The sequence below is a fragment of the Balaenoptera borealis genome (genome assembly GCF_965194805.1).
Source record: "Balaenoptera borealis genome assembly, chromosome: 11".
In the NCBI taxonomy this organism is placed as follows: Eukaryota; Metazoa; Chordata; class Mammalia; order Artiodactyla; family Balaenopteridae; genus Balaenoptera; species Balaenoptera borealis.
The window spans coordinates 47968061-47978980 of record NC_138868.1 but is presented as its reverse complement, the minus strand read 5'-3'; the positions used below and the strand labels follow the sequence as shown (position 1 = coordinate 47978980).

General features: G+C 51.5%; 1 protein-coding gene across 1 annotated transcript in view; it reads right to left on the bottom strand.

Moving 5' to 3' along the window:
• Window positions 1–2098: 2098 nt before the first annotated feature.
• Window positions 2099–10920, bottom strand: part of STK33 (serine/threonine kinase 33) — a 205349-nt gene continuing 196527 nt past the window's right edge. The window contains exon 18 of the mRNA XM_082341580.1: window positions 2099–10749. Within this exon, the coding sequence (XP_082197706.1) occupies window positions 10634–10749 (116 nt within the window). The 3' untranslated portion in view covers window positions 2099–10633. The remainder of the gene's footprint in view (window positions 10750–10920) is intronic.

Below are 10920 nucleotides of genomic sequence, written 5' to 3'. Positions count from 1 at the left end.
AGCAGAGTTAAGGGTTGGGAGGGGAGAAAAAACAGCCTATTCAGGCCCAAGGCATGAAAAGCTGAGCATTTAGACAACTCTCCTCAGTGCTTTCCCCAAGCGAGGCCTTAAGGGAGAAGCACAGGGCAACACCAGGCCAAAATTCTCCATTCTTGAGGCCGAAGTACCACATCCAGACCTTCAAGATGGGACCTCACAGGGGCAAATGCAACATCCTGAATTTCTGGTCAAAAAATTAACTGCTGGAGGCACATGAAAAGATGCTCAACATCGCTAATCATCAGGGAAATGCAAATCAAAGCCACAATGAGATATATCACCTCACACCGGTCAGAATGGCTATCATCAAAAAGAACACAAATAAAAAATGTTGGCGAGGATGTGGAGAAAAGGGAAACCCAGTACACTGTTGGTAGACATGTAAACTGGTGCAGCCACTGTGGAAAACAGTATGGAAGTTCCTCAAAAAACTAAAAATAGAACTAGCATATGACCCAGCAATTCCACTCCTGGGTATTAAAAAAAAAAAACAAACTAAACACTAATTCCAAAAGATACGTGCACCCCAATGTTCATAGCAGCATTATTTATAATTCCCAAGATATAGAAGAAACCTAAGCATCCATGAACAGATGAATGAATAAAGAAGATATATATACACACACAATGGAATACTCCTCAGCCACAAAAAAGAATGACATTTTGCCATTTGCAGCAACATGGATGGACTTGGAGGGCATTATGCTAAGTGAAATAAGTCAGACAGAGAAAGACAAATACTGTATGATATCACATATGTGGAATCTAAAATATACAACAAACTAATGAATAACAAAAAGGAAGCAGACTCACAGATATAGAGGACAAACTAGTGGTTACCAGTGGGGAGAGGGAAGGAGGGAGGGATAAAATAGGGGAAGGGGATTAAGAGGTACAAACTATTAGGTATAAAATAAGCTACAAGGATATATTGCACAACATGGGGAATGTAGCTGATATTTTATAATAACTATAAATGAAGTATAACCTTTAAAAATTGTGAATCACTATATTGTATACCTGTAACTCATAATACTGTGGAGCAACTATACTTCAATAAAAAAAATGAACTGCTGGAGTTGAAGACGGAGGAGACCAGGCAGCCCACGTGAAAAACAGGGCTGGAGAAAGACCCTAGAAGCCCCGGGCAAGTGTGCCGTGACCACAGGCATCCAGTGCCAGAGTGCGCCCAGCCACGAGTGGCCGGGAGGTTTGCTTCGGTCCCACTGTTCAGCCATGGCTTCAATGATGGGCTCAGTTTCAAGGACCATATTTTCAGAGGCTTTGACACCCTGGGTGGTCCAGAGTGGGATGAACAGGAGAGTGATGGGTCTGGAGACCATGAACTGGGATGAGGAGAGGAGACAGTGAGAGAAGCAGTGGGGCAGCTTGTTGTGAAACAAAGCCAGGGGCATGGCTGATGCTGTCAGATCTCTTTTGGGCTGACAGGGGCAGAGGATGGACCACGGGGGAGTGTAGTGGGTTGAACTGTGTCCCCTGCACCCCTGAAATTCATGTCCACCTGGAACCTCAGAATGTGACCACATTTGGAAATAGGGAGGTCTTTGCGATGTAATTAGTGAAGGCTCTCTAGATTAAACCATAGCCCTAAATCCTATAAGAAGAGGAGAGGACACACAGAGCCTCAGGGAGGAGGCCAAGTGAAGAGGGAGGCAGAGATGGGAGTGATGCTGTCACAAGCCAAGGAGCACCAGGAGCCACCAAAAGCTGGAGGGAGCAAGGAAGCATCCTCCTCTAGAGGCAGCGTGGCCCTACCAACACCTTGATTTGGACTCCTGGCCTCCTGAACTGTGAGAATTCTGTCATTTTAAGCTACCGACTTTGTGGTCATTTGCTTCGGCCGCCCTAGGAAACTGATACAGGGAGAAAGGATGGGAGGAAGATTTTAGCGTAATAAGAAGGCTTTTCTGCCCTGCAAACAGGTTCATCTGTACCATTTTTCTAGGTTCCACATATATGTGTTAATATACGATATTTGTTTTTCTCTTTCTGACTTACTTCACTCTGTATGACAGTCTCTAGAAATAGAGACACAGATGTAGAGAACAAATGTACGGACACCAGGGGTGGGAAAGTGGCAGGGGAGGTGGGATGAATTGGGAGATTGGGATTGACATGTATACACCAATATGTATAAAATAGATAACTAATAAGAACCTGCCGTATAAAAAAAATAAATTAAATTAAATTTAAAAAAAAAGTCTTTTCTAACAGCTGGAATCACACATCAGAGCAGATTGTCCTGTAAGGTAATGAGCTCCCTGTTGCCGTAAGGGCTCAGGCCATTGTAGGGGTGGAGGAGCCCACTCTGGAAAGGGGAGGGCTTCTGGTGACCCACATAGGTTATTTAGATCAAGATCCGGTATTTCTGACCTGGGCTGATGCCTGGCCTGAGAAGAAGTGGGTGGGAGCTGGGCGGGGGAAGCTTGCCCCATACTTTGCATTCTCACCACGCCTGGGCTCCAACACGAGCAGCAGACACCACAGTCTGTCAGGAAGACCCTTGCCACCTTGCCTCCCAGTTAGAAACTAGTAGAAATGCAGGCAATTGGAAGAGGGGTCTGGAGACAGTGTGCCTTTGGTGCCGGGCATTGGGGTTTGAGGCCTGCACCTCACGCAGCCTGGTCGCTGGCAGCCCCACAGGCCTGGGCGAAGGTCAGCTGGCCTTGCGCCCACGGTCTGCACGACTCAGACAGGCACCATCTCCCCCACTGCCCCAAGCTGCGCTCAGGGTCACCCACTGCAGCCTCTTACGATGGCCTCTCACAGCCAAGAGCGCATCTTCACTTTTAAAACCTTCCTCTGGAAAAGGCGCACCAAGATCACATCTAACTGAGCTTGCTCTGGTAACTGCAGAGAGCGTGCAGCCCAAGCGGCCAGCGAGGCGGAGACCGTGCTGGCCCAGCCTGGGTGCCGGCCCCGCCACGCGCTCTGGGACCCTCTCACTGGCCAGTCACTCTGGGAAGCCCTGCGCGGCCCTCGGGAAGATGAGGGCCGGCATGGAGGCAGCCAGGAGGGCTCATCAGGAGCCTGAAGGTCAGCGGGAAAGATGGCCCCAGAGCAGGGGGTTTGCACAACAAGTGCTTCTGACAGTGGCAGAGTCCGTGTGCCACCCCCCCGCCAAGAGCCCCGTAGGCAGCCCCAAGTCTGAGGGCCTCCACTGACCTTGACTGGGCCCTCGGCTTAGATGACTGGGTTCCATGCCGCGTGGTCTCTCATCCTCCAGGAGGCTGATCTGGGCTCGTTCTGATGGGAAGGCAGGGGAGCAAGAGTGTGAATGGAAGCACATGAGGCCTCAGGAAGCTTCAGCTCAGAAATGACATGAGTCACTTCCAGCCACATGCGACTGGCTGAAGCACGTCACAGGCCAGCCCGGGCTCAGGGGCGGGGAGATAGACGGTAAAGCCACGCTGCGAGGGTGCGGCTACTCATGGAGAGCCCAGCCACACATGGATGCTGAGAAAGCTTCCCAGGTGATGTTGGTTAAGACATCCCTACTGCTACCCTACTGGGAACCCCGGGGATAAAGGCACAGGGATGGAGGGGGGGCAGTGCCTGGCAGAGGATGGCAGTGACAGTGTGAGGGCCGGGCTGAGGCCAGGCATGGTTGGGAAGAATATGAGGCAAGAAAGGTAGGGAACGGGCAGGGGGCGGGCTTGCCACAGGGAGCCTAGAATGGTCTCAGGTACGATGGCTCAAAGCATCACCAGGTCACACTGGCTCCACTGCCACTGGGACAGACCCTCTTCGCAGGTGGCTCATCCCAGGGGCAGAGGCCCAGGCAGCAGGAAGTGGGGCCTGGAGCTCCTGGAAAAGCACAACTGTCCTGAGCTGAAAGAGCTCAAGCTGCTTCCCTCCTAGGTACATCCTGGGACTCCTACCTTCCAGCAGTGGTTGTCAAGAGGGGCTGTGACTGCAGCCTCGGGAGTCTTGCCACCAGTCCAAGCGTGCAGACCCTTTCCTGGCTCTTAGCCATGAATCACACGCATTTCCGTCCTCCCTGTCTTCCTTCATCCTGGGCTTCTTTACCAATGCAAAGCGATGTAAGTCTTCGAGGTTGCTAATGCTAATACTTATGTGTGCCTCCTGGCTCTCACCTGAGCTCCCAGCTGCCTCACATTTCAGTTACATGGCCTGTGGGAGGGATTCCAGAGCCCTCTCCAAGTTCCCGTGCCTCTCTCTGCCTCTGGGCTCCCACCATCTCTCACTCTGCTCTTGGATCTACCTGAGCCCACCTCAGGGGCACTCAGAGCACAGAGCCCAGCCCGTCTGGCTCCATCCCCACCCCTTGCACTCAGGCACTTTGCAAGTTGGGAGGAGGGGGAGATCAATAGAGGCAGGGGATTGAATTCGTCTGCTTGGGCTCCCATAATGAAGCAACACAGACCATGTAACCCAAACAACAGAAATCTATTTTCTCGCAGTTCTGGAGGCTGGGAAGTCCAAGATCAAGGCCCAGCAGGGTTGGTTTCCAGTGAGGGCCCTCTTCCTGGCTTGCAGACTGTGCCTTCTCACTGTGGCCTCATACAGCAGGGAGAGAGAGGGATTTCTCCTATGTCTCCTCTTATAAGGACCTTCATCCCATTGGATCAGGGCCCCACCCATATGACCTCATTTAACCTAATTACCTCCCTCCAGACCCCACCTCCAAATACATTCGCATTAGGGATTGGGGCTTCAATATATGAATTGGGAGGGGGGATACAATTCAGTCCATAACAGGGATGTTGACGCAGAGAGGTCACGTTACAAATGGAGGGTTTTGACCATCTCGTGCTCCTCTCACTTCCTCTCCCAGAGCGATGGGCGCGCCTCCCTGACCCCATATCTACCTCAACACTTCCCCCTGATTCAGGCCTGTCGGTCTCTCATCTTCTAGTCAAGGAGCCACCAAGCAGTGTTTTGCAAACAAGTGGAGGACTTCCAGTGAATAACATCTTCCCCATCAGGTAGCCTAAATGAAATTTCTTAGTGTGTTTCCAGAGTCTTTGGAAGATCCTGATGCCCAGCCCCCCTGAGAGTCCGCTGCACCTGAATGCACTTGCAGGGTCCGAGCTTTCCTGAGTGGTTGTGGTTTTAATTAGCTACAGGCTACTATTACTTTAGCTTCATCATTATCCATTCAGTTGCTTGTTGGTTAACCCTACAATGTGTAGGGATACATAGTTGCAACAACAGGGTTTCCGGCATAAAACTTCCCACTGCCTAGGGCTGGAGGTGGGCATTCACGTTGGTGCAAACATGGAACATTTCTGTCCTGTTCCTACCTTGGAGGTACATGTTACTCACCACCCCTCCCCACATTGCTGTACAGAAAGAAACTCATTACTGGTAATGAACCCCTAGAATCTGTATTAGTTGAATAACTAGCAGTGCACCATCAAGGTAAGAATAATAGAACTACTGCATGATTTTCAAGTTCACAGAGAATTGTTTTATAATCTGTTTAAGCTTATATTCATTAATAGTAAATATGCAGTTCATACATGCTGCCAGCAGCCAGCTGTCTGCCACTTACTTACTTGAGAATTCTCTTTGCCTAGAAAATGGAAGCAGGTGGGTGAGTCTTGCGGGGAAATTCAGCTTGGAGAACACAGTCCACTGCCTGGGCACTCGGGCCACTGAGATTTCCAGACTTCCATCAGGACACGTGCACCCCCTTGCTTCCTTCCTGAGCCAGCCACCCATAAAAGTGTCCAGAGAGGCCCCAGGGGAATGAGCAGGGTCAGTGCTGTGGTTCCAACCCAGGCATCACTGAGTGATACCCAGCTGGGGCAGGGCTCTTGGGAGCGGGAGTCTCAGCTGAGTCTTGGGCACCTGGGTCCTGGGCAGGAGGGGCAGACAGTGAATGTGAGTCACCTGTGTCTAAGCCTGTCATGTGAGCAGCTCAAACCCGTTCCCCGAGGCAGTGAGGGTCAGAGATCACACACGAGTGTGTGTGTTTGTGGGGTGTTATGTAAAACCCTTAGCCCGAGCCAGGAGAAGGCAGGAAGTTGAGGCACAGTTGGGTGCGCCTTTCTCCCACCTGGGTGCTTACGTCATCAGCTGGGATCTCTGCAAGTGGACGAGGTCTGCCCTAACGCCTTGTCTGGCAGCCTTTGCTTTTCATCTCTTTTAAATAAGCCACATCACGTCTTCTGGCTGCCACACACTGGCTCCTACAGTCCTTGAAGTTCCCAACACCCTGCCCGGGTAGGAAAGGCCCCTCCGTGGCAGAATCTGAAGCTGTTCTCCTAGCGTCTGTTCTCTCCTCCTTGGTGTCCCATATCCCTCGGAAAGTGGTCCATTCATCAAAATCAGTGACCTGACTGTGCTCTTTCGCACCCTGTAAAATCTTCCATTTTCCTTTAAACATGTCAAAGCCAAAGCAAAACCTGGAAGCTAGAAATGGTGTCCTCGTTAACCTAGAATGACCAGTAAACACCCCACAGCTCTGGATTGATGCAGTTGTCCTGTTGCCAAGGTGGGAGTACTGCAGACCCCTCAATCTTCACAAATCCTCTCTAAAAAACATTCAATCTCATTTTAAATCTCTTAACCCCCAAAGGCAGTGATGGGGCCCGTGCATGACTGATAAAGGGTATTCCAAGAAACCCAGGTCAGCTGAGAGTCTCCTGCTGGCCCCGCCCCCTGAGGGTTAGGTTCCTGCTGCAGCCTCATAGGGAAGGAGGAGGGAAGCTGCTGGCTGAGGAGATGCTGGAGCCTCTGCCTGCTCTGCCCGCCCTGGATCTGGAAGGTTTGTCTCATGGGAGACATCCTGAATATAGAGTCCTGAGAGACCACCCGGCTCCCAGCTCCCACTTCCAACTGGGACACCTGCCTGGCTTCTAATCCAGTGGCCACGGAGCAGCGTGAGCAGCCCTTTCACTGAGCCTTGCTGTACAGAGAGGGGTTGGACCACATCCTACCCTTTTCACCCCAAAGATGCCTTTTATTATTTCTTCTATGGACTCTGTGTTTTGAAAGATTTTGTCACCCAAAAACTTCAGGTATGAGTGTGGCCAGAGCCGTTCATCACAGACAGAGATGCTCTCTCCATGACGTTCCTTGACATTTGAAAATAGCCTGCAAATCCCATTACCTGCTTTGGGGCCCAGATAGGAAGCGGAGCTGTTGTGTGTCAGGATTACCTGGGGCGCCCCGAGGCCTGGGAGCGGGGCCGGGGAAGGCCTGGGAGGTCTCCGAGAGCCCTCCCACCGCGTCCCTCTGTGCACGTGACCCTCCTCCCACAAACTCCGCCCCCTCCCCACCCAGCAGCTCACATCCCACATCCCAGGCACCTCAGCACTCATCACCACCCACATCCACCCACCACACAAGGCTGAGTCCGCAGCAGGGGCTACATGAGGAGGTGCCCGGGCTGCTCGGTCCCACCATGTCTCGGTGGGACACCTGCGATTTGGGCCTGGCTCTCATCACTTCGGACACATAGCATCTTGCTGGGCAGCTGCTGCCACAGCCCCTGGCTCCCCAGGAGCTGCACAGAAGCTGGGGAAGCGGAAGCCCTGGAGATACAAGTGAGGGGCAAGGGCCTAGGAAGTTATGCCCTGGTTTCGAGGGTCACGTCTGAGCCTCTGCTTCAGGCACAGAGCAGCACGTGAACAAAAACACACGTGAGCAGTCCCAGGAATTTTCACGGAGGTCTGGGGAGGCAATCCTCGGACAAAGACTCAGATTCCTGCTGGTACCATGGGGGGACGGCTCAGAGCCATTTAATTTAGGCGCAGATGTTCCTGTGTCCCTGTGGCCAGGGAGGGTTGGGGACATTCGGTTATGCAGACCCAGAGGACGCCTTGTGCTCGTCCTGTCGAGAGGGCCCGGGACAGGTCCCGTCCGAGGCTGCAAGCCTCTCCTGCCCCTCAGTGCCACCCAGTAGTAGGAAGGCACTAATGCATCCTCGGGCAAGCAGCCTTATGATTCAGTTTGCACCTTCTCCCCTCTCCGTGTAACTCAGTGGGTAAATAGACACTTGAGGAAAATCAGTCTGTCTTCCCGGCTAATCTCAGGGCTCGGAGCCGTGGACTCAACCCAGGCGCACTCTCTGTCGCTCCCTGCTGGCAGCCCGCTGGGAAGGGGCTCTTTCGTGGTCACCGAGAGTCTGCCACAAGGACATCGATAGGAAAATAAAATGCTTCAGGGACACATCGTCATTAAAGCCTGTCCTAGTAAACTCAAACCAGACTGCCCACAAATCCTTGCTAATAGGAACATGACGGGCCCCAGGGATGGGGGCCCCGTGCCCAGAGGACTGGGGGTGGCAGCCACACTTGGAGGCCTGGGTTCATTTTGGATGAGCTAGAATGAAGGGCCAAGACACATGTCATCTGAGGAGGAGTCCAAGAGAAGTGGAGACATTTAGACTAGAGAAGGCTCACAGGGCTGTGGGGATACCTTCAGTTCCTAAGGGGCCGTTACGTGGCAGAAGGAGCAGACTTTAAATAGTTCCCAGGGGGCAACTAAGGAGCAGGTGTCAGTTAATACGAAGACTCTTCTAGCACTTGTGTGTTTCCACGGTGGAATTCATCTGCCTTGAGACAGGGCAGGCTCCCGTCCGTCCCAGGGAGCGTGTCCTCTGAGGCTGCAGGTGGGGATCCCTCCCCTGGGGGAGAGTTGGGCAGAAGAAATAGTGCAGATAGTCCATGATTCTGCAAATTTGGGCTTCAGGAAAGTATCTGGTCCATCATTTTCCCATTTACTGCTGATGGGAGGCTATCGAATGACGATTTAGCTATTGAGGGTGTTACCTATCACTGTCCAGATTCGCTTAATCAAAAGCTATAAGGAGGTTTGGCCACATCTCCTAGGGATACTTCTCCAAATGGCATTCATGTCATCCCACTCCATTCTCATCCTTGTTCTTGCCAAGGCACAGTCACTGCCCAGTTCTTGAGTGAGGGACACAGGCTGCTATGTAACCAAGATGGTGCCTTGATGCCTGGGTTTCCCTTGGGCCCTGGGTTCTTTGACCCCTGCCCAGTGTCCAGAAGCCCTTGTGCAAAACTCACGATTAACTCTGGGTCTCTCTTCACATGCTTTCTCTCCTCTAGGCCACTTTCCTCTCTCTCCATCCACCTTGATCCACTCCAGACTTTAAGTCCATCTCAAGCAGCCATCTTCACTTCAAGGTCTGATGGCATCTCAACTTAGCCCTCTTCGGTCCACTGCCACCCGACTTGGTCTTCCTCAGTGAGTGAAACCACCATCAGTCTGGTTACTGAAGCCAGAAGTCATTCTTGACCCCCTGTCCCCTTTTCTTCACACTTCACATCTACTCATCATTTGATCCCATCAATTCTATCTCCAAAACAGATTTCATATCCACCTACTTCTCTCCATCTCTCTGCCACCATCTTACTCAACGTCCTCTAACCAATCTCCCACCTCTTGCTCCACTTGAGTCTTTTGTTACAGAGAAGGCACAGAGATCCTTTAATCAGATGCCATTCCCCAGCTGAAAACTTGTTGATGGTTTTCTGCTGTGTTGAGAATAAACAGGTTCCTTCCCGTGGCCCCTGAAGTCCTGCAGCACCTGGCCCCTGCCTCTCCCTCACCCCTGTTGTTCTGGCCTTTGGACCAAGTCCTAGAACCCAACAGGCTCTTTCCCCTTTCCTTCTGCCTAAAGCATTCTTCCCTTTAGCCTTCCAGCATCCTCAGAATTGCTCTCAGATAAGGTTTCTATTCTGTTATTCTCTATTACATTACTCTTTCCTTTATTGCTCTAATCACAATACATAACTATTCTACTATTTGTATAGGTCTCAGTCATCTTTCCCTCCCTCCTCCAAGACTGCAAGCTCCTTAAGGGCAATGACCTTGACAGTCTTTTACATCATTTTCTGTCCAGTGCCTGTCACAGTGCCCGGCCCATAGTAGATGGTCAATAAATACTTCTTGGATGAAGGACTGAGTCTCTCAATCCAATTCTACTGAGTTCTTTGTGCAACTCCTGGTCCTTCGTGCTGGTGCTGCAGAGTGTGGTGCTGGTCACCCTGGAGGATAAAGGAGACGTGGGCAGTGGTCAGACTGCTCTTCCCCTCCAGGCAAGCAGAGTGTACTGAGGGCAAGACATCCCTGCCAAGATTGAATACGGGGGTGGGGGACCCAACAATGGTTCATGGTCAGGGACTGTATTAAAAAAACAGTCAGCTGAAAGTTGCTATAAAATTCAAGGGGCTGAACGACTAAGTTCTCTACTGATGGGAGGAAAGATGTCAAGCTACAACCAGGTAACTGCTTCTGGAGGGAAAACAACTCTTGTAAAAAATTACCCATTTCAATGGGCTTTGGGATCTTTTCCATTAGCAGCCCTTTCTATCAAAGTTCCAAAACAGCAATGAGGATCCTGTGTAAGAACTCCCTCTCTCCTCCGGGGACCGGCCGCAGGCAGCAGACTCAGAGATGGGCGGCGGCTGGCCGGTGGCACCACCCTTAGCTGCGGGGCTTCATTCCAGAGCAGATGTTTGCCTCATCCTGTACCCCAGAAGGGGTCCGAGCCTTCAGAAACAGTCTGTGCTCCCTGAAGCAGGGAGCTGTCCGTATGACGAGGAAAATCATCACTCCACCTCGCATTATCTTAAAGTGGTAAGTGATGGCAAATGCTAGAGATACTGGAGAAGGGCGAGGTGGAGAAATGGTCCAGCAGCTGACTTCTGAACTCCATATTTTCAGCTGCATAGCTACACACACTACCTGATGAAGAAATATGGGAAATCAAAACATTTATAGTGATTCTTAACCCCCACTGCCCTGCGATGGGAATTACAGCACTTGGCTCCTGGTAAGCATCAATCTGTCATGTTTGCACAGACAGGGCGGCTTGCGTGAATTCCTGAGGAGGCAAAGGAGCCCCTTTTCTTTCTT